We start from the raw sequence: 23,908 nt of genomic DNA, 5'->3' as shown, positions 1-23,908 counted from the left end.
ACACATATTCAGATTCTTTTTTTGATCCTTGTGTATCTATTGCTGCTTATTACTTGCAGTGGATCAAAAACGATCTGTAACCTTCACTGAAGCTCAGTCAGAAGCATCATCTTCAAAATCTGATCCTACACCTATTCCAGCCCAGCAGCTACAGTGCAGCAAAAGGATCAGCCCTGCAGAAGGTAGCAAGCAAGCAACCAATAAATCTGTTGTGAAGTCATCACCCACTATTATTGTGGCAGGTCTCCATAGTCAAATCTCTTCTCACCAGGTAATTTAATAAAGCAGAAAAGCATGCTTGCTATTTCCAATGGAATATGCCCTTTAATGGTTGCAACTACAGTTTGTACCATATTTTTCTTTACATGTTAGCCTTTGGTTTCTCATATAGTATTAAGCACAGTGTATCTTTCTAATCTCTTATTCCAGCTATAGACAAACGTATTGCTATCTGGATGTTCTGTCTTACAGTTCCCACAATTCCGTCGCCTTATGGACTTATGGGAATTGAATTGTCATCTGGGAAACTCTGGTGGCAGTTTAGAGTTTCTATACCACAAATAACTGTATGTGTAGCCTTATTAGTTGGGTACTAGGTTCAAATTGGAAGTGCTGCTGCTGTACTGATCTCCCTGCTGTTCAGTGGTAGCAGTTATTCAATCTCATTCTGGATCAGCAGTGGATTTTAAACATGTTTTTAATAGGAATGGAATCAGAGGTGGCCTGGCAGTTCATAGCTCCCACGACAATGGAACCAGTACCTGATCTTCCAGGGCCAACTTATGCAATAGACCATATGCTAGAGCTAGGATATCTGATTCAGGATAAATGTAATGTGAGCTGAGGTTTGGAGATGTTGCAATCTGTCTCCTGTCATGATCAGATCACTCTGTGCTGTATCCAGGGTTACTAAACTCTGCAGGGAGGATGGGTCTATTCAATTAGTCCATCAAATGGGATAGCTATTCTTGGCTTCCAGAGGTACTTGCGATGTTGCTTGGGCTGTAATGGGAGTTCCACAAAAATACGATTTGCCTGCTAGACTAGAAAGAAACAACAGTTTTGGACAAAACTGAGCAACCTTTCCTAGTTCAGAGTGCAAAGGAGCTCCTGAAACAAACCAGGAGAATCTAGAGCAGAATGAATCAGGCTGAAAATGTACAAGAACTCATGTTCTAGCCCAGTGCTTCCTGGTTAAATTATCCCAAATTGGATAAGTGTTTTTTCTTTGAGTAACAGCACAAATGATGCTGGAAAGTATAGAAAGTAAATATCATTTTACTAATTTGTAAGCATTTTAATAATACCTAATCTGAATGTTGTTTTGATGCAGATATAATAAACTTATTGCATGTATTGAATGTTATTTGGCGTTTATGCATAACCAAAGCAGATGTATGAAAACAAAATTTCATATTTACCTGACATAACATTACCATACTGCAGATTTCCTTTCTTTTGAAATATAAGGAGTCATTTTCTTATATGGAATAAAAAAGGGAAAACTCAAATAGAATTATTTTGTATTAAATGTTGAATGTGCCTTGATTGACTGACTGATTGATTATATTTATAGCTCACCTTTTCTTCAGGAGCTCAAGGAAGTATACATGGCTCCACCTTATCAGCCCAACAGCCCTGTGAGGTAGGTTATTGTGGACTCTGGGGAGTTGAATATATATCTCCCAGGATAGCTAGTTTTTAAAAATACATAAACATGAGAAATGTGTACTAAGTGAACGGGAATACTTTTAAAAAACCCAGAACAGGTTGGAATTTACAGAGTATTCAAACATTATTAATAAAGAAGCTCACTTAATATTATATAAAATGATAGCATAGTTTTTTAATTACATGTCTTTAAAATCTGTTTTGTAAAGTGACTAATAACTTCTTTTGCTTTTTGCCATAAAGGATTTGTTGGAAGGCTAAATGACTATTAATGATAAGCATGTCAAATCAAAATTGGAGAGGGTACACCTTTATTTCTTATGCACTTTTAAATTCTGATGTTATTAAAAGTATTTTACTTTTTGTAAGAAAATTTTATGTAAAATATAACATTCTGCTTTGGAGGTAATGACATTTGTGGCAAAAGTTGTTGAAACAGTGAGAAATATCTGTGACAAATATGGGGCAGGTAGGGTTTTATGCAAAGCGAAAAGATTGTGGTAACAAGTAATAGAGTGGTGAAAGGCAGGAGAAAGTGTATTTCACTTTCAGGGAAGTGAAAGTCAGGGAAACAAGAGAAGATAATTTTAATAATGGGAAGTGGGAAATAGTAATGTGAGTTAATAAAGGATTCTGTTCTTTGTATTTTTTTAAATAATATTTTTATTAAATATTTTTTTAAAAGAAAAAATAATTCTAGAAAAAGAAAAATCAAAGAGAAAGCTGAAAGTGAAAGAAAAGAATAGAAAAGAAGAAAGATACAAAGACAAAGAAATCTTCTTTTCAGCAGTTTTAAGTACAATCATAAATTACCTGTTACTCTGATTACAATATAACTCTCTTCTTTCTATAGTGTGTAATTCCTAATCATCAAAACTATAAATCACAAATTCATTTTTTTCTGTTTCACACAAAAAGTCTACAAGGATTTTCCAATTAGTATGAATGTAGCTAGTGTCTTATCTCTGATCAAAGTTAATTTAGTCATCTTGCTAGGTAGTCCCAAATATTTCCATTTTTATGCATATGATAATTTCACTGTAGTTATTTATGTAGAACAATATTCCACCATTTTTTATAATTGTTTATCCAACAATCCCCCCACCACCTTATAGTTTCAATGGTATATTTATCTTTACAATTTTCTGAATAGGTATATACATTTGAATCCAATTTTCTAGTTTTTTATTAACATCCACCAAACATGATAAAACATCCCCTCTTGTTGACACACAAAACATTTTTTTAAATTTTTATTAAACAAAAAGAAAATATTTAAAAACAGTGAACAGGGTGTAATCATCCTGACACACCTAATTGTCATACATAGCTATTTTGGATGACAAATACATATTTACATAGTATATACATCTATATCAACAATTCTTTATACTCCTAATCTGTTATCTTAACATCCTTATCTCATTTTAGTTTAAGTTTTAAGTCCTTTCTTTTTCCCAACCAGTGGTAAAATTTATTTATCCCATACTTTATAATATTCAGACTCATCTTTATTTTTTAATTCCAATGTTAGTTTATCCATTTCTGTGCATGTCCATATCTTCTTAATTATTTCCGCTTCATCTGGAACTAAGTTTCCATTTTTGAGCATAGACTAGTCTTGCAGCTGTAACCACGTGTATTATCAGATACATCATTTCTTTATAGTACCTCTCTATGTTAATTCCCAATAGAAAGAGTTCTGGTTTATATTCAAGTTTGATTTCACCCATTTCCTCTAACCAACTCTGAATTTTATGCCAAAAATCCTGGGCTTTCCTACAAGTCCACCATATATGATAATAGTTGAGCCCAGAAAAGCTTGAGCTCTCGCCTGCACAAACAGCAACGAGGCTAACTCTGGAGCTTCCAAGGAGCTCAGCTCAACCAAACCAGAGTTCCCATCTGTCCCACAACAAGCTGGCAGCGAAGGTCGGATGCCCAGACCAAAAGAGTGCCGAGGAAGACGGGTTCCAAATAACCAGGCAACACCCCCCCTCCCTTCAGCCACCACACAAGAAGACTCCCCAAGGCTAAGCTCCAGGTTTCTCCCACCACTTCCAAGCAGAGAAGGGTCCCTTCCTCCAGGCTTTGAAGCCTCTCCCTGGAGCACATGCATGCTGGGCTCTCCCCACGGTGCAAGGGCATCTCCTGAGGAGGCACCCACCCACCAGCAACAAGCCCAGGTCAGAGGAAGAGGAAGGGGCTCCGGGCGCCTGGCCGTTGCACTGCGCCCCAACCTTAGTAGAACAGAGCGCCGAGAGGGATGAGAAAACTGACGCTGACGCCAACGCCCCATTCCTGGTCTCTGAACTGGATGGTGAGCGCAGACTTGCCCACTCCACTGCCTCCCACCACCACCAGCCAGTACTTTTTCTGCCCTGGGCCATCCCTACAGCCTGCGGCTATCGAGAAAGAGTCCTGGCCAGGGAAGGCGAGCTGGAAGGTGCAGGAGTGCTGCACAAATGCAAGTAGTGTGGCACTCCCGCACTTTCCAGCCATCTCCATTGCCGCTTCAGCCTGCCTGTGCCGCCAGCCCCCTCTTGCTGTAACAACACTATTACCTTGTCCTGGCCAGTGAGGGCTGCACCGGTTTTTTGCATGTTGCATCACCCGCAAATTTGCACATTACAGGTGCCAGCCCCTACAGCGGAGATTTCCAATCCCACCATGGGCCAGTCCCATATTCCAGAGTTGCAGTAGTCACAAGACTGGCCCTTTGGTTATCCTGGAGCAGCTCATCCATGGCAGCCAGTGCACAGGCCAGTCCTGTGGCTACTTCAGCTCTGGAATATGGGACCGACTTTCCCACCAACGTCAGCAAGCCACCGTTAGTCAAAATTCATATTAGTGGTCCACGGGATTTGAAATTATGAGTTTGGTGGTCCCTGAGGTCCAAAAGGTTGGTGACCCCTGCCATAGAGGACTTTGAATTGAGGACAGGGCACGTTTAAATATCTGTAGACTGAGTAAATGGCATCCCAAAAGGTTTGTCCTCTGGGTTCAAGACTCATGCCAAGTTAGAGCATAGTTCTCAATATAGGACAAGTATGAGATCATCTAAATGTTTTAAACATTTCTGTGTATTTGTTCTGTATCATTAATATAATTATATAGCATCTAGCTCCCATACAATACATCGCTTTTTCTATTGTTGACAGTGTGACTATTGTCACACTATACCCTTTTTCTAATAAAGAATTCTTCATATCATATCTAACACTATTATTGCAGAAAGGGAGGAGAGCCTATTTTCTTTTAAATGAATATGCAATGTTCATATTCCATTACTATAATTTTGGGATAATGTAGATACACTCAGATGTGTGCGAAACCTGGTTTGGAACAAGAATGGTTGTGGTACTCCAATGCCAGACCATGTTTGAAACCCTTGAATCAATTCCTGTTCCAAACAGATTCATTTTCAGGAGAAAAAAAAGTTACTCCCAAGCTGTAGTAATTTCCAGAAAGCCAGGAGATTCCAGGCAATATCACATTTTCTGATTAGAATATAGGATTTTGCATATAACAAATGATTATACTTTAATCAGCCCATATTTTTCTTTAGTCTGGAATGGCAATAATCAACAGCAATAATTGTGTTTATAACGAAAGATGCGAAGTACAAATCTATGAAAATCCAGCTATTTCATAGTGATTCATTCTCAGGGTCTTGGTGAGGGGGGAGGAGAAGAGAGGAAAGAGACTTTAACTTCATCTGAGATGCTCATCACCATTCTCCTGTTTCCTTTCCAGGTATGAATTGTAAGCATGCAGATTAAAGGAAGGAAAATGATAACTAAAAATTGATGAGGCTGTTCTAATACTCTGTAGAATTACTGTTATGAACTTGGCACATTATATATGTATTTTTAATCTTTTTTTTCCCCCAAAATTTTTATTGATTTTTCAAAGATAAACAAACAAAACACAAAACATGAAAACATAAAACATCTTTTTTTGAAAGCAGCTTGATCCTGGGTTACATCTCTTCGTACAGACATAAATTCAAGTTCATGCTCACTTTTATATACCATTCCATATCTTATTACCATTCTACATTTTCTATATAGCTTCTCCCCCCTTTTAACTCTCTTAATTCTATTTTATTTATTTCATCTCAATTCAGATCATTATACTTATATTCTTTGTCTGTCCTGTTTCCAGTTGTCTATTATCTTTTCTCATTAACACAAAATTTCTCCTGTAATCACTGATTGGAGTATGACGCCTTTATATCTTTCCCCTAAATTTATAACACTTAATATAATACATAACTTTCATTCGGATTCTGCTTAGTACATTCTAAAGCTACAGACTATATTTTAAAAAAAGAAGAAATTATAAATATATAATATAATTAAAAACAACAATCCATACCAATTGAACTCTATCGTTAAAATTAATATTCATTTAAATCTTAAACATTTTACACATTACTTTTCAAATAGGTATATTCTCTCATTTATTTCATTTTTTTTATTCAAAAAAGTTTCACTGAATTATAATCATATGTTGTTCCAATTTTCTAACATTATTTCTAATACAAGTATAACAATACAATCTTATGTACCTTTGCAGAATCTCTTTTTCAGTTATATTTTTACCCATTATCTCTAAATAAGTCCTGTTTCTTTACATCTTGTTCCAAACCTTTGTAGCTTCTCTTCCCTTCCTTCCTCCCTTGCTTCTTCACTCTACCCTTTTTACCCCCTTGTCTCTCCAACTCCATTTCCCTCTTCTGTATTCCTCTTTTCTGTTGCTTTCTGACATTATATCCATTTTTCACCTTATTTTTCCCTTTTTGGGTTGTTTTTTTAGGTCTTAAATTCTCCATTCTCTTTCCCCCCTTTCCCCTTTCTACTTGTTCATTAAAGATGGCTTCTTCTTTGTCCCAATCTTCTTGTTGCGCAGTTTCTTGTGGTTTCTCATAAGTACAGATCGCCATTTCTAAGAAATGAAAAATGGAGCCAAAAGAGCCCTTCCCTTCTTGTTCCTCTTCTTTATATTTTTTAAATTCCATTTTCAGTTCATCCACAAGTGATGCCATTGTAAAAAAAAAATTAAACAACCACCCAAGTGTTTTTAATCATTCAAATATAATTTCCAAAAGTCCCAAAGTCACCAAGCAATCCAAATACAGACAAGCTGTTTCATTTAACATTTTCTTCTTTTTTCACTTTCTCTTCCTGGGGTTACAATTTAGTTGCAAAGTTCCAGTTAAAATGTATCTTTTAGAAGTCTTGTTACGATTTAACTTTAGATTCTTTTAAATTCCAAGCAGCCTCCTCCAGCCAAATCTTGCGCTTATTCTTTTCCTCTCCCTTCCCACTTACAGCAAAAAAAAAGTTTTTTAAGTGTTCAGAAATCTTTATTGTCCCCTTGGCATTTAATTTTCCAGTTTAATTACCTGCTATTGCCAAAGCGGGTTTTTCCAATTTCTCATTCATCTGCTGTCAACGTAAGGAAGGAGAGTGAAAAAAAAAACTTTCCCTTTTCACTTTCATTCGCTGCTTCCGAATCTTCTTAGGGAGCGATGTATCTTTTTTGAAATTTAAATTCCAGGATACCTTAGTTGTTGCTTCTTATCCCGGTCAGCCAAAACTTTCACTTCTTAACTTCCTCCTGCACTTTCTTTTCCGGATGAGTGCTTCTTTGAGGCGGCCATTTCTGACCGCCGCTCTTACCGCTTTTGGAAAAGGGAGTTTAGCCAGCTGAGGAGGAGAGGTGCAGCTCCCCTCGACCCTGCCGGATCCCCCCTGTCTTCACCACCTCTACAGGGTGGCTTAGCCCCGAAGCCGGCTGGCTCGGGGCACTCCAGCGGCGAGCCTAGGCAGAAACCGTGCACGATCGCGAATTCCTGCCTGCCGCCGAAGCCCTGCAAACCGGAAGTCCATATGTATTTTTAATCTTAATGTTAATTGTTAATTTAACCGCAAGAGTTTCAGCTAAACTGATTTCAGTAAGACTTAACGTAACTTTTCTCAAATTGTCCATCAGGATCCACTCTTGCTCTAGCACTCCATGTCATCCTTTAAAATAGGCACCAGCAGCTCTTGATATAGGAAATAGAATTGGTTAGAAAGCAAACTTGTAGCATTTAGGATGGAATGAAGAAAAATAAGGAAATAAGATAGGTAGTCCAAGGTAGCAAGCAGAGGGAGTGAAAGAAGTTATAGTTCTTTGCTTTTTTCCAGAATTGTATTTTTAAATTTCATTTGGAAGGGAATATAGTAATGTAGATTAGAACCGATTTTATATAAATAAGATGTATCCTTAAAAATTATTAAAAGTGACTATCAAAATCAGGAGGAAAGTACTAGTTTAGTCCTAATACTATTGATATTTTGTTATCAGATCTGTTATTCTTCAGCTTGCTCTCGCCCTCTCGCTTTTATCCTGTTTTTTCATTTCCATTTGTTTGGTTTTATTTTTTTAATTGCTGGCAGTTGACCATATTTTATTAATAAATTTATAATAAGTATAATTGTGCTGTATTCTCAATAAAGAATAGGGTAATGGCTGAGGGAGAAAGAGAAAAAAGAAATGTGCTTAGATTTTCGGCTGTATTTTGAGAGTGTACCTGGGGTAGTTAGAACAGGTTAAGCCCTGTAAAATGAAAAAAAGAAAAGGAGATAAGATTATTTAAAAGGCAAATAAAAATTAGTGGCTCTGATCAGCTAATATCTTCTAAAGTGGGAAGGCAGATATGATGCAGTTACATTTCATGATCTCTGCTGGTTAGACCTTTCCGACCTGGGTAAGAATGGAGGACAAGTATGAACTAGGCAGGATTCCAGTAGTATTTGATCATCCAACCCAATAGATTTAAGTATTGGTGACTTGCCAGTCTCCTTCTCCCATTTCAAATAGATGCCAATGATGGCCAGTGCTATTAGTGTTTCCTTTCATCATTTTTCCTGCCAACAGTTCAATGATGCTTGTCTTTTACTTGAGGAAAGATGAACTATAGAATTCCCTATCACTAAAAAAGTTATTATGGTAAATTTTTGTAACAATTTCCAAAAAGGAGTTTGCTACGTGTGGAAAAAGATAGCCTCTAATTACAATAAAGTTTCCATCTATCTGCCATTCTATAGTGACTTGCATTACCCAGGCTACCACTATCTCAAGGGAACTCTTGGACAATTCCAGATATAAGCTACCCAGAGGGGTGTGTGCGTGTGCGTGCGTGTGTTATTGTGATAAAATATTATGGATCCATATTCATAGATTTATTGGCTGCCCAGAATTCCCCTGTGGCAAGATGGTAGGCCAATGAATTTAATTAATTAATCAATAAATAAATCCACTTCTATTCATTTCAGATTGAGACACTTGCTTCTGGAAAGGATACAAAAAACGAGGAGGATTCAGAGCAAAAGCCAGCACTTGCTCATAGTACTTCTCCAACTACACAGCTTTCTGACGCTGAGGACTTTACAGGCTTAGAAACAACCAGTTTATTGCAGCATGAAGATACCGTGCTTCATATAAGTGAAGACAATGGAATGGAGAATCCCCTTCTTTCCAGCCAGTTCAACTTCACACAAGTTGAGATGGGGCAAACTGATGTTGTCCTGGATGAATCACATGTTTGACTTGAAAGAAACAGAAGTACAATAGAGGAAGCAGAGACTTTCCTCTAATCTCCATAGCTCTCTATAAGTAATGTAAGTTAAGAAAGAGCACTTTATAAACAATGAGAGATATCTCATATCTTATTGGCGGGTTAATATATTTCATAATTTTTAAGTAATGCCTTTGGAAGATCTAGTTCAGTGGTGGCTAACCTTTTGGGGCTCCTGTGCCAAAAATTGTGTGTGCACTTGCGTGCTCGTTCTCGCATGCCAGCACCCAGAATGCAATGCATATGTCCCCCCACGCCCCCTGCACATGCGCCTCACAGCTGATTTTTTTGGCTGGTTTGAGGCCTTTTTCAGCCTCCCAGAGGCTTGAAAAAGGCCTCTGCAGGCTTTGCAGGCCAAATAATAGGCCTGTTTCATCACTTCCGGTATTACAAGAAGTGACGAAACAGGCCAATTTTTCTGCCTGCAAAGGCTGCAGAAGCCTTCCTCAAGCCTCTGGGGGGCCAAAAAAGGCCTCAAACTGGCCGAAAATCAGCTGTGAAGCGCTCACATGCGCAGTGAGGTAAGTTTGCCTGCAGCTCACGTGCCAGCATAAATGGCTCTGCGTGCCACCTGTGGGACGCGTGCCATTGGTTCGCCATCACAGATCTAGTTAGACTCAGGACACACTGTAAGATTGAAGAATAACTTGGAATGTTCTTAGACACAGAACTTATTGGAATTTTCTGCTTCTTAGACTCTCCAATAAAATATTACATTAAACATGACAGGCAGAAAATGAGCATGATCTTTTAGAAGGCTTTTACTTGATATTTACCTTAATATCTTAAAGTTTATTTTTGTAATCTAGATGGGAAACAGATACACAGAGTATATTTATCGCAAACCTTAATAGCAATCATGCTACAGGAAAATTTCATGACTCTATATTTCAATCAGCTATAGGACACAATTTATTTTCACACCTATATAAGTCTGCAGGTGTTTGTGAATCTGTGAAAAAAACATAACATATATGCATTATTTCTCTGTTTGAACTATATATCCAATGGATGATTTGCAATCTGAATATGAATGTAATCATTAATGTTCAAGTAAATAGTAACCTTTATATTCTGATGTCATGTTGCTATAAATTAATAACTTTATTTAGTTAATGTTTAAAGGTTCTAAATTGGATGTAGTGTCAGCCATACATATAGCCTATCATAAGAAGCAAAAATTTAATTATAAATTAGCTGGGGTTGGTTTTTTGAAGCTATGCAGCAAAAAGATTTGGCAAAATTAAAGTTTTTACTGTTCTTATTAACTCCCATTGCTTTAAACCAATCTAACCTCTACATGCTGGGGTGTGCTGCTTTCACTGTTGTTATTGTTAAAGTTAATATAACTGTATACCACTTTTTAAGTGTTGCTAAATCTATGATTTGATTTAATTCTATATTGGGGTTCTCACTGGCTTTGGAAGATTGAAGAATCATTTTTCAAGAAACATACTTCCTTTTGTAAATTTATATTCCTTATATTTACTGAATTATTGTATATAAAGTGAATAAGAGTTTAATGGTAGTCAAAAATATTTTATGTTTAGGTGCATTATGTAAATATGTGTATATAGATATAGATATATATTTAAAAGGTTTAATGCAGCCTTCCCTAACTTGGGGCCAGCTAAAGATATTGGGACAATTTCCAGTCCGTGAAACACCACTGTGTTGGGGAAGGCTGGTTTATATATGTCCACATGATGATAGAATGAAATAGGTTTTACTACCTTTTTTATCTCAAACTCACAGTAGTACTTTCTGCTTGTAATAGAAGTGTGTTGGATACATTTGTCCCATGGGAAACTTGTGCGATTTTTTTTCTTTAAAAAAAATCATTTTTCTTTTTCTCTTTATTTATTTATTTTTTGTCTGAGTTTCTGGTTTTCTGCCTGTGATGAAGGTTTCAGATGAACTGATGGACACTGAATATCTATAATAAGGAAGTGACTTTGCAGCTATCAAGTACACATGTGTACGAACATTTTACATAAATACTTATCAGTAACAACTTTCTATTTGAAGGAAATAAACATGTACTGCTATATGTGCATTTATACATATGTTGATATAGCTGAATACAGTTCATGTTGAAAACTTCTAGTTGAGGGAGAAAATTTTTAGATAGGGCATGCATTTTTGTAGCATGCATGCTCTAAATGTGGTTCTTTGTCGTCTTTGAAATGACCTTGAAAACAGATAATAGAATAACAGAGTTGGAAGGGACTTTGGCATAGTCCAGGTAAAGTGACATAAGCAACTCCTTCCATCATATGTGTGAGGTCCATCAATCCAACTATGTGTGTAGGACTAGGGATGAATAAAAAACCTATGCTGGCTGGGTGGGGGCAGTCATTTCGATTCTGGGAGATGGAAAGATTGATTTTGTGGCTACTACCATGTTTTCCCGAAAATACACCCTGCCCCCAAAATAAGCCCCAGTGAAGGTTTTTTTTTGGGATGGGTCTGATATACACCCTACCCCCAAAATAAGCCCTAGTGAAGGAGGTGGGCATGGCCAGCACAGGAGGCAGCCCTTCCCCAGTCACCTTATGGCTGCTCAGCCCCTTAATTGGACCCGCAGATCAGCTGAGCCAGCAAGGGCCGGGAGCTGCCTCTCATTCCTTCTCTCTGTTCCTTTCAAGTGATCAAATGTCACTTGAGAAAAGGACGTACATCCCAGGAATGCAATGCTGAAGGCTCGGGATGTGTGTTAGGGATATCCATCTGTGCTGAGCTTGAGGAAAGGATGACAGGCAGAAAAATCCCCCTCCCCATTTTCCTGCCGTTTGCCAAAAAAGCTTCATTTTGAGCCTTCAGTGTATCCCAGGATTGCAACACTGAAGACTCAGAATGGAGCCTTTTTGGCGAACAGTAGAAAAATGGGGAGGTGGATTTTTCTGCCTGCTATCCTCTCTTCAGTCTCTGCTGAGCTTGAGGAAAGACTGGCAGGCAGAAAAATCCCCCTCCCCATTTTTCTGCTGTTCACCAAAAAGGCTCCATTCTGAGCCTTCACTCTATCCCAGGATTGCAACAATGATGGCTTGGAATGGAGCCTTTTTGACGAATGGCAAGAAAATGGGGAGGGGGATTTTTCTGCCTGCCAGTCTTTTCTCAAACTCAGCACAGACTACCAGCTTCATGGATGGTGGGATGGCCTGGTGTGACCATCACACTGTTAGGTAAGCAGTGCGTGGGGCGTGTTGCTGGGCCTACTGCTTTTTTTGTGGCTGCCATTAACAGAAAAAGGGGCGCAGTGGGTAGGGTTGCTGGAGCGGCCACGAGGCTGTTCTGCATGGATGGCAGATGCGACCATTAGGTGAGAGCGTATGGGGCACATGGGGCAAGTTTCTCCACCCTTTCTCCCCCTTAGTCTTATCTTCTCACCTCGTGCAGTCTGCACTGCAAGCAATGAGGAGGCCAAGCAACGTGTGGAGCGTGTTGCTTGGCCTCCTGCTGCTTTGCGGCTGCAAAAGTAGCCATGCTTGCTGGAGGCGGCGGTCTGAGCGGTACCCACAAAGCAGCTGCTTCGTGGATGGCCTGCTGTGACCCTTCAGGCAACTGGCGCAAGGGACCACTTGCCCCCCTGCCTCCTACTGGTACATGGGGGAGGAAAATGAAGACATCCCCCAAAAGAAGCCCTAGCCATTTGGGAGGGGGTGTCAAAAGAAAATAAGACCTGGTCTTATTTTCAGGGAAACATGGCATATCTATGGCATTCCCTATCTTTTCAAATAATTGATTTTCACTGTAAAATGTGAATATACCATATTAAATGAAAGCTAAGGAGATGAATGTTGATTGTTCTATTAAAACAGTCAAAAGGAAATGGGAAGAGGCCATCAATACTGAGGAATAAACACACTAAAAGACTTTTCACCTAATCCTACAAAGCTCTAGAAACCTCTCTTTTGGCTACTGTAGAAGGTATATCTCATATATGTATGAATGCACAGAACACAAATAAGACATATTGAAAATAACTTTTTAGGAACAATAATGACTGTGAATCTCTGTATCAAAGTCAGTTATTACATTTCATTTTTAGTGTGACCCAGAGTAAAGTACTGAATCCATTTTAGCAAGCCATAATAAAACCTTAAAAATATGCCTATTGTAATTTTAAGTTGAAATTTAAAATTACATTTAAAAAAAATAGCCTGAAATAGCTATGATTGCTCAAGCAATTTACTGATAGAAGCATGTGTTTTTCTTGTGCAATTTTTTTAGTTGCATTGTACTAAAGGCACATAGAATTGTACTCAACAAGAATTTATTGCTTTCCTCCATTGCTATACTGATAAATATGTATCTGCTATGAAGAAACTTAATTTTGCTTAGTGTTAAGAGGCCTTATGTGTGAATAGTGTTGTTGTTTTTAAATGTGTTGTTTTAGATTTTTATATTAACATATTATTGGCATTATTAAAATATTATGTCCCTTTCTAAAAAACCTGTGATATCAAGTTATGAAATTACAGCCATAATCCCAAGTTTCCTGTAAATTCCTCCTTCAACATGTGCCTCCCAATATTTTTTCAAGCAGTGCCCAATCCTTGTCCAGTTTTATAGAAAGGGAACATTATTGTCTTGCTAATTTATATAATCTCAGCATATATGTGTGTTTTTCTTAACGTGACCATAGCAGTGCTGAATGTTGCAGTATTCATGTTTATATATACATGCATAAGAATGCCATCAGATATGTTTGAAGAATGCTGCTGTAGGGTTCCCAAGAAATATTAAAGCTTGGTTTGATTATAACTTCTGTAGAATTTTACAATTTTAAAAGGAAGAATTGGCATTCAAAAATATAAATTAGCACTGTCTTCAGAGACAAATAATTTTAAATGTCCAAAACAGCTTTATCTGCAAAGATTTCAATTTAATGAATACTTTAATTGCCAAAGAAATTCTGTATTTCAAAATATTTACCAAGGGATAAGGTATAAAATGTTTCCATTGTTTACAGCAATGAATATGGTTAATAAATGATCTCAGGATAATAACAGGAATGTTATCTTTGCATTGATATATGCTATATTTAAGAAGTGAAAGAAGGGCTATTTTGCCATAATTAACTAGTGAAAAAATATATTGAAATTGAAAAAATGTTTATTTATATGAATCTTAAAATCAATCTGTACACATTAAAAGCTAATTTTTAATTAAAAATGGAAATGAAACCCCACTTGAAAGTTAAAATAAAATTTGTTTAAAACTATGAGATCAAGAGATAGAATTAAACTGTTAATAGATTTGTAAAGTGCACCAGATGACCAAAGATGAAGGATAAAATAAACTATAGAAATGTCTGAATTAAGTTTATGAAAGAGATTATAATAGTTTGTTTGAAAATGCATAAATAAATTGTCTACAAATACATCATTATGCCTGAAGATATTTTTGTACTTATGATGGTGATAAATAATTTTAAGATTTATGTGACTTCCACGCATGGGGCTTTGCACAATCCTGATTCTGCTTAAGGAAAGGTATTTTATGTGTACAATTCAGACAGTTCCAATTTTATTGAATTCATAAAAAATTAAATTTTAACATACCATAAGCTTAAGAGAACAAAACTGAATGAACAAAAGGCAGAAGGAAAAATAAAGCATAAATTAAAAAATTGTGAAGAATTTAGTAACACATTTTCCACTTCCCTTCTTTTTCTCCAGCCACTAAGCACACATTAAATATTTATGCTATGCTTTTAGTATTTAATATAAAGCACTGGAGACCTTTGTTCTGTTTAAGTCATTTAATGTTTTTAGTTTCTTGACTCTTTCTAGAAACCAATTCTACATGTTTAAATCTGCCTTGTAATATATTCTTCATAGGGAAGCAATTTCTGAATCAGTTTTGTCATTGTTGCATATTAAACTATTTTGATCTCCCAATCTTGTTTTGTCAGAAGTTTCACTTTTCCAGGATTGGGCTCTATCAGCATCTACTTTAATCAGTTGATCTTAGCCAAAAGATTGTGATACTTTTCATTTATAATTTTTGGAATTATTCCCAATTTAAAAATTGTTTCAGTTCAAACTTAAAAATTATTTTTTTCCCCTGAAAATTATCATGTATACTGCCGAATTTTTATGAAACAAATAATTTTGACAAACACACTCCCCTTATCTAGACTGATGATAACCTAGACAATGTATTTGATGTTGATATAAGTGCTTCATGTTTTTCCTATTCAGATGCTAGAAAGTTTGCAATTGTATAGAAGACCATCTTGAAACCAGATGAAGTCTTTTGGTTGCTAATGTTTGAATCTATGCAAAACGCCAAAATCTCAATTTTCCCCCAGTAATTTCTTGGAATTGACACAATTACTGGTGATTTCGTAACTGCACATAAACCAGCAAGATACCCAGTATATCCCATCGCAGACCAAAATCTCTTGAGACTTGCTATCTTTCTCTCTTGAAACTAATCTTGACATGCGCACCATGCATATCCAGATTTAGATTTCGAAATTAAGTGTCCGCAACGCAATTGCAATTATTTTCACTATTCGCACGGAGAAGACAAATAAGGTGGTCGGTTCGTCCTCCCTTTTGGGGCTTCCCGAGGTCTAAACAGCTTGAAAGGCCTAACAATAACTGGCTCCACATAAGACGCTGACCTACAAATCAAGGTTATTAATTTTCGGGATTCCCCAGCTGAACCAAGTAGACTAATTCACGGTTAACGTTTTGCAGGTGAACTCCCCCTGACGCCTAGGCGCCCATTTTCAAAGCCAGACCTTCAAAGAAGAGGAAAACTACATTTCCCAACAAAACCGTCTTCCGCGGACCGGCGAAGGCCGAGTTCCTTCCGGGTCGGAGTGAGTTCCGCTTCTGGACCTCCGAGAAATAGTTATGGCGTCGGGGTGCCGGATAGGTCCTTCCATTCTGAACAGCGACCTGGCGGCTCTGGGAGCCGAATGCAGGCGCATGATGGACTGCGGCGCAGACTACCTGCACCTGGATGTAATGGACGGGTAACTCGCCCGAGGGCCGGGGACAGGGTCTCTCCCTCCCTCGCGGAGGCGGCCGACGCCTGTCAATCGGCTCGGCTCTGTGGTAGTAGTAGATGAAGGTCGGGATGGTGGGGAGAGGGCGAAGAGGTTGCCCTTCTGATTGGCTCTGGGCGGCTTAGACACTTAGTCTTATATATACCGCTCCATAGTGCTTTACAGCATTTTCGGTCAGTCAGACGACATCTTCGCTGTTTTGTGAAACAAGCAGCACATTCCTGGCATGTTCAGTGCCAGCAGGTTTATGCTGGGATGGAAGGGGGGGGGGCTGCCTGCATCATAACAGCCCTAAGTCACGTGAAGAGCTGCGGAGAGAGGAGGGGTCTTGCCAACTGATCGTTAGCCATGAGAGTCGGTACTATCATCACTTTGCTTGGCTACTTTGTTTCCAGGAAAGCAATATTTTGTTAGCAGTGCTTTGTTAGGGTGTCTGGAACTTGAGGAAAGATAATGCAGACTACTTCCTGGAAGCATTTTTGGGTTACAAGCCCTCATTCAGCCACTGTTCAAAGTTATGACAACCCTGAGCAAGGGGGACTTAATGAACAGCCTGCAAAGTTGCAGCCATTGCAACCATCCTCCAGTCACGAGGTCATCATTTGCAACCTTCCTTGCTGACTTGCCACAAACAGTCAATAGAGAAGCTGGCAGGATGTTGCAAGTTGCTTCCACTGCTTTTTCATCCACCCACCTGTAGCACCTGGACTTGCTCCCTAGTGCCTACCCATGGCACTCATCCATACCTCTCACCTGCTGGATTACTTTTCTGGGACCCCCCCCCCTCTTCAAGCAGACTGCTGAATTGTTGTGTCTAGATGAACTGTCATGTAATATTTAACTTTATGGCCACCTGCAGCTGGCATACAAAAGTCAAAATGCCAATCCTTTCTAAGTTAACTAATTTTAGGAAAGAAAGTGTGTAATTGGGCTACAGTACATCTTTGTACTCAAATGAACTACGATAAAAGAGAACTTTTAGTTTTGAAATACCTAGAAAACAAGTCAAATTGTTTAATATTTGGCCCCATATTTTATTTTTTTATTATTGTATCATATAAAGTCCATAGCACAGGGGAAACCTGTATTTATTTAGTTTAGTTTTAAAACAAACTAATAAATGAACAAATCTTTTATTAGTCAAATATTTTGCTATGTCCCATGCTTAGAAATCCCATACATTGATAAAGTCCAAATTGTTATACAATTCAGATTCATATCTTTGAATCATATTACTCTTCCCAGAACCATAACAATAAATTTATGGATATTAAACCAACACTGGCAATAGAGGCCAAACCCATGTCATGTATATCACCTCCATCATGTTAAATATTCAATATAATGGAGTTGACAGCTAATATTCTTTGTAATGTCCAATAAACAGGAAAAATATTGTGTTCAATTATTCTGCCTGTAAGATCTTCAGGACCTATAACTAGTCTTCTGTTAAATAATATCTATTATGCACTGTGTGCACAATTATTAGGCAAGTGAGTATTTTGACCATATCATTTTTAATGCATAGTTCCCAGTTTGTATGAACTTGAATGCTTAGTGGATACAAGCATATCAGATGATGTATATTTGTGTAATGAGGGAGGGTATGGCCTGAGGAGATCAACACCCTATATCAAGGTCTACATAATTATTAAACAGCTTCTTTTCCTCAGGCAAAATGGGCCCAAAAAGAGATTTAACTGACTCTAAAAAGTCAAAAATTGTAAAAAGTCTTTCAGAGGGATGCAGTATTCTTGAAATTGCTAGGATATTGGTGCATGATCACAGAACCATCAGATGTTTTGTTGCAAATAAGTCAATAGGGCCGCAAGAAATGTTGAGGAAAAAAAAGACACACATTAACTGCCAAAGATTTGAGAATAAAACATGAAGGAACCAGGGGCCCATTATCTTCCAGTGCGGTCATATTACAAAACTGCAACCTTCCTGCAGTGCCCTAGAAGTATAAGGTGTTCAGTGCTCAGAGACACAGCATTGTAAGGAAGTAAGGAAGACTGAAACCTGGCCACTATAGAATAAGACACATCAGTTGAAATGGCAAGACTGAGCCAGATGAAAATCTGAAGACAGATTTTTCAAAGTTTAATGCACTGATGAGAGTGACTTGACAGACCAGATGGATGGGCCCGTGGCTGGATCAGTAAAGGGCACAGAACTCCACTTCAACTCCTCAGCAAAGTGGAGCTGGGGTTTTGGTATGGGCTTGTAATATTGATGAACTAGTTGGATCTTTTTGGGTTGAAAATGGACTCAAACTCAATTACCAAACCTGCCAATTTTTAGAAGACACTTTCTTCAAGCAGTGGTACAAGAAAAAGTCTGCATCTTTCAAGAAGACCATGATTTTTATGCAGGACAATGCTCCATCGCATGCATTGAAGTACTCCACTGTATGGCTAGCTAGTAAAGGCCTTACAAATGAAAGAATGACATGGCCCTCTTTTCACCTGCCCCTAAATCCTATTGAGAACTTGTGGGCCCTTCTTAAATGGAAGATTTACAGTGAAGGAAAACAGTACACCTTTCTGAACAGTGTCTGGGAGGCTGTGGTTGCGCAAAAAGTTGATCATCAACAGATTAAGAAACTGACAGACTCCATAAATGGAAGGCTTATGACTGTTATTGAAAGAAGGATGGCTATATTGCTCACTGATTTTGTGTTTGTGTGAGTGTGTGTGTGAAATGTCAGAAATATTTATTTGTACATTTTGAGTTTTATTATTCTCAGTTTAACAGATGCAAATAAAAGAGGTGGGCAAATTTTCATTTTTTTCATTTAGTTGCATGACAATTCTGCACACTAATACTTGCCCAATAATTGTACGCACATAGATATTCTCCTAAGAAAGCCAAAACTTCACTTTTACTTTCTTAAATATCCAGGTTTGGGATTTATTAACATTTTGGATTGACTAAGGGCACTGAAGTTGTTCAATAATAAAATTAATCCTCAAAAACGCAACTTGTCTAATAATTGTGCACACAGTGTATTATAGCTCTTTATTTCAAATAACTAATATTCTAATTGTCAGTAAAATATGGTAAAATATCTGTTTAGAGTCAATCAAAATATATTTCAGTACTGATAATTTCTTAGGACTTTTAGATGCTGTTGATGCATGTGAATTAAACTATGGAGTCAGAAGACATTTTAAATGTGTGTACTGCCTTTCCTCAGTTTAGAGGAAAGATTTCTCTTGCAATAGCTCAAATAGTTAAAAATATAATTGGCAAAAAACTGATGTAAAATATTAATAACTCTATTAGCCATGATTTACAAAGGAGAGAGATCTACCAAGTTTGGGAACTGGGTATCTGTATCTTACAAACACATTGCAAAATAATTCCATTAAAACTCAATGGAATATGAGACTGATGATATATATAATTAAAACTGTAGATTGTAGCTATATAATACTGTGAATAGGAGATTACTGAAAATAGGAGTTGCAGTTCCAAACTTCTTTGCAAGTTGCAGTCCCAAACTTCTTTGTCAATATGTATTTTAGAATAAAATTCAACATAGACAGATCTCATTCTGCATAGGGTGATTGCCTTGGTTTCCAGTCCTTGAGTGGCATTCTGCAGGTGGCAATGCAAGAACTCCAAGCTTGTCCCCCTTAACCCCTCCCTCCAGTTTGGGATTCCACCACAAATATGAACTGCTGCCATTGGCTGAAGGTCCTTTCAGTGCTAAGGATCTTTTCTCTTCAGTCAAAACAGGGCATTTTATTAGTATTTAATGAGTACATTAATTGCTAGTTAATTATTTAATATTGTGCATACACTGAAATAGTCCAGCAAAAATTGTTTCACAGTGGATTTGTTATTTTTCCCCATTTGGATAGGCATTTTGTTCCAAACATAACTTTTGGTCATCCTGTTGTAGAGAGCCTTCGGAAGCAGCTGGGTCAGCAGTCCTTTTTTGGTAAGCTGTTATTCTTTATTAATTTTAGGTTAATGTTAGGTTTTGAATTAGAATTATCCTCTTCTTACTTCAATATTGTTTTGAGCTGTAGAATTGTGCATAAGATGTGGAAGAAGTGCCATCTGAAGATGGTTTAAAGCAGGGATCCCCAACCTTTTCGGCGCTGTGGCCCGGTTCGGCGTCAGCTGGGCGCCGGCCAGTTCGGCGTCAGCTGGGCGCCGCCATCTTTTGACGAAAAATCACTTCCGGTGCGTCACGGAAGTGATTTTCGTCAAATAGCGGCGCTAGCGCTTGGTGAGCTTTTTCGGGTAGAAAATGGCTTTCTACCGGAAAAGCTCACCAGCATAACGCCACTCATCTTTTGAAAAATTGCTTTTTTACCAAAAAGATGGCGGCGCCCAGCAACCAGCTGCCCGGTAAGGCTTGTTCCGCGGCCCGGTGCCGGTCAGCGGACCGGCAGTTGGGGACCCCTGGTTTAAAGCATCCAAAAGGCTGTTTTTTACAATATGTTAGCATATCTGAAGAGCCTCTCCTCTAGGCCTAACAGGAGCCATGTTATTTGAAAGATTCAGAGGTTGCCTTTTCCTTTTCCTGTATATGACTTCGCTTCATGAGGCCCCAGGGACTCTTCCCCATACAGCTATACAAACAGAAATACATGAGGCAGCCTTCAAGGAAGCTATCTTAACTCTTGCAGCAGATGGTACTTTAATAATAGGTGATTCACTCAGTCTAGCACACCTTTGAATGTTTGCATGTAAGGAAAACGGTGACAATACAATCTATTCCTTTGCAACATTAGTGTATGTTAGAGATCTCTGCTAATATGTGCTACTATATATATTTTGTTTAAAATGTGGTGGACATATCAGTTTTCTTCGTTACTACGGTATGAAAGAGAAGGCTCAAACAAATTGTTCTTAAGGTGAGGGGATTGCAAAAAAGTGAAATGATTTGGATTTAGGGGTTTGCTGTTTATAATCAATATTGTATTTAATATTTTGTTTATTCTGTTAAATATTAATCTGAGGTAAGTATAGTACCAGTGGGCACAACAATCATGACTGCCCATTTTTAAATCTAGCTAGACCTGTTGCCCCTTATTTACTTAAACACATAAGCACTCCTTTTTAAAATGGATTTTAGTAAAGCAGTATTGCTGCAGCTTCTGACATTCCCAGACTTACCTTTCTCTTTCCTAGTTGTTTCTGGAGTCCATTTCAGAACAGACTTAAAGGAGGGGCGAGAAACCTTTTTTCAAGGAGTAGAATTTTACTATTTTTTTAAAAAAACTTCTGGGTTGCTTTCAGCTCTATTTTTATTTTCCATGGATGTGCAGAAATTAAATGATACTAATATGGTGGTTACAGCTCAGCCTTTCCTATTGATTATAGCACAAATTGAATCATCATTGATCATATAATTAATTACTTGTTTAAATAATTAAAACACTTCTTGGAGAGCAAGCCTTGCTGCTCTAGTGGGTTCTGGGGTTCTTCATTGGTCAGGACCAGTGGTGGGCTGCTGCTGGTTCGGACCGGTAGTTCCACCCCTGCCCTATCCTGCCCTATATTTCCATCTTTCTCAGCTCAGCTGATTTGCACAGCACAACTGTTCTACTTACCGAGGCTGCCCTAGAAGGCAAGCTGTTGAGATTCAAAGTGGTGTTTTTTGAATGCTGCACACTCACAGAACTGGTTGTTAAACCAGTTGCAGCCCACCATTGGTCAGGACTTCTTGGAAAAGAGGAAGAGGCCATAAGTTGAGGTGGTAAGGGGTTCCCCTCACTAGATGGCATGCCGGTGGCACAAGCAAGGGTTGTGAGCAGCTCTAATAACAACAAAACAAGGTGTCCAGGCAAGTATCATTGCCATCAGAAATTTCGGAATGATAGGCGAAAAACATATTAACAAGTTTTTTTTAAAAAATTTAAGGCATTAGTAACCCCCCAAACAGATTGATATGTTAGTATTTGAGGGGGAAAGCCTACTAGATATGTATGTACATGGGTACTGAGTGCTAAAAGCTTACCGCTGGCTCCTAATATCTTTTATATCAAAAACCGTGACAGACAATGATTTATAAATTGGGACTGTCCTCTGGTTGAATGATTCAGAAAATATGCAATCCAGTAATTTGTGCTTCTGATCTTATTTTATTCTTTCTAGATATGCATATGATGGTTGCTAAACCAGAACAGTGGGTAAAGCCTATGGCTGTAGCCGGTGCAAATCAGTATACCTTTCATATAGAAGCTACTGATAATCCAGGGGCCCTCATCAAAGATATAAGAGAAAATGGAATGAAGGTGAGAGGTTTGGAATTGTTAAAATTTAGTAACTCCTCTTTTCAACGAATGGTTAGCACCTGCTTTGGGGTAGATTAAGGGTCAGTGGAGTTCAAGAGAAGGGGGCCTGGACTTAGTTCTGTTGTGGTTACATAAGGATTCTAGGCTGATCCCTCTTTTAATACCACTCCCAGGTTCTGCCACTCCTTTTCCTACATTATATCTCTATTAATACTCTTATTCCTTATTCCTTTAAAATACCAAAAAAATATACATTGTATTGCAGAAATCTGTTTTTCCCCTTCTGTTTAGTTGTATCCAATTCTTGGAGACAGCTTGGACAGGTTCCTGCAGTTTTCTCAGCAAGATTTTTCAGAAGTGGTTTTTCTATTGCCTTCTTCCTAAATCTGACAAAAGTAATGGCTCAAGGTCACCAAAAGTGACTGGTTTTGTGCGTAAGATGAATCTAGAACTCATGGTCTCCTTATTTCTCATTTATGTTTTAACCTCTGTAACAAATTGGCTGCTAAGGTGTTACACTTTCAGTAAAACAATCCTTAATCTCGCATAGCTCTGATGTCACATAATAGACTTAGATCTTCTATATTCTAGGGCTTCTTATATCTCTGATTGATGAGGCACTTTATTTTTCTAGTTGCCTTCGTTATGTTAATGTGGGAATTAGTTCTAAACCAGGGGGATCAAACTGGATTTCTTCGAGGGCTGGATCAGTATTGTAGTTCTCTGCAGGTTGGCTGAGGGGAAGGGTGTGGGAGGAGATTGGATGGATGCCTACTGCAGCACCCTGCTGGCCAAAACGGGGCACGCATGTCCAGCCTGTTTTTTTTTTTGCCCGTACGGCCTCCTGTAGCACCCTACCGGCCAAAATGGGGTGCACGGCCAATTTTCCCTAGTAGAAGCACCACGGGCCGGTCCTTTGCTATTTCCAGGTTGGCCCTGTGGGCCAGATTTAAGCACCCTGCGGGCCTTGAATTTGACACCCCTGATCTAAACATTTTCTAATCGATAGGAATCAAAGCTCAGACCAGGAACCATGCAGAAAAAAATACTACACTCTGGCCCAAGAAAGTAACTGCCAGTTTTCCTGCAGAAAATTTCTGTTTGACCGGAACAAACACTTGAAAGTTTTCAATGTCCCATCATTCACAATAACTCAAAACAAGCCTTTTACTTTACTTCCCAGTTGGTTATCTTAGGCCACAAATGTAAGTGAACAGTAGTCCCTGCTTGCTATTTATCATCTGACCTATAAAAAGTTAGAAGACAATGATTTTGCATGTCTCATTAAAAGCCACAGAATTAAATCCAACAGAGCAAACAGCA

At 38.2% G+C, this 23,908-nt stretch overlaps 2 protein-coding genes across 16 annotated transcripts in view; both read left to right on the top strand.

Annotated features, from left to right (window-relative positions):
• The window catches only part of UNC80 (unc-80 subunit of NALCN channel complex), a 191,045-nt gene extending 176,356 nt beyond the window's left edge, over nucleotides 1–14,689 (top strand). For all 10 annotated transcript variants that reach the window (XM_087949612.1, XM_087949606.1, XM_087949587.1 and 7 more), the window contains 4 exons: nucleotides 60–271; nucleotides 1,577–1,645; nucleotides 9,000–11,751; nucleotides 11,810–14,689. In XM_087949612.1, coding sequence (XP_087805738.1) covers nucleotides 60–271; nucleotides 1,577–1,645; nucleotides 9,000–9,272 — 554 coding nt within the window. In that variant the 3' untranslated portion in view covers nucleotides 9,273–11,751; nucleotides 11,810–14,689. The remainder of the gene's footprint in view (nucleotides 1–59; nucleotides 272–1,576; nucleotides 1,646–8,999; nucleotides 11,752–11,809) is intronic.
• A 1,452-nt stretch (nucleotides 14,690–16,141) lies between these two features.
• RPE (ribulose-5-phosphate-3-epimerase) overlaps nucleotides 16,142–23,908 on the top strand; it is a 53,797-nt gene continuing 46,030 nt past the window's right edge. For 5 of the 6 annotated variants that reach the window (XR_015746511.1, XR_015746510.1, XM_087949707.1 and 2 more), the window contains exons 1-3: nucleotides 16,142–16,295; nucleotides 20,198–20,277; nucleotides 22,446–22,585. Coding sequence is in view for 4 of the 6 variants with exons in the window: in XM_087949707.1 (XP_087805833.1) it covers nucleotides 16,174–16,295; nucleotides 20,198–20,277; nucleotides 22,446–22,585 (342 nt within the window). In the remaining 2 variants the exon portion in view is untranslated. The remainder of the gene's footprint in view (nucleotides 16,296–20,197; nucleotides 20,278–22,445; nucleotides 22,586–23,908) is intronic. The other variant, XM_026673174.2, reaches the window with a different exon arrangement.

Source organism: Notechis scutatus, chromosome 1 (assembly GCF_049901735.1).
Source record: "Notechis scutatus isolate UNSWTSFEM ecotype Mainland chromosome 1, rNotScu1.2, whole genome shotgun sequence".
NCBI classification, from domain to species: domain Eukaryota; kingdom Metazoa; phylum Chordata; class Lepidosauria; order Squamata; family Elapidae; genus Notechis; species Notechis scutatus.
The sequence above is the reverse complement of the archived record's forward strand: the minus strand, read 5'-3'. Positions and strand labels throughout refer to the sequence as shown.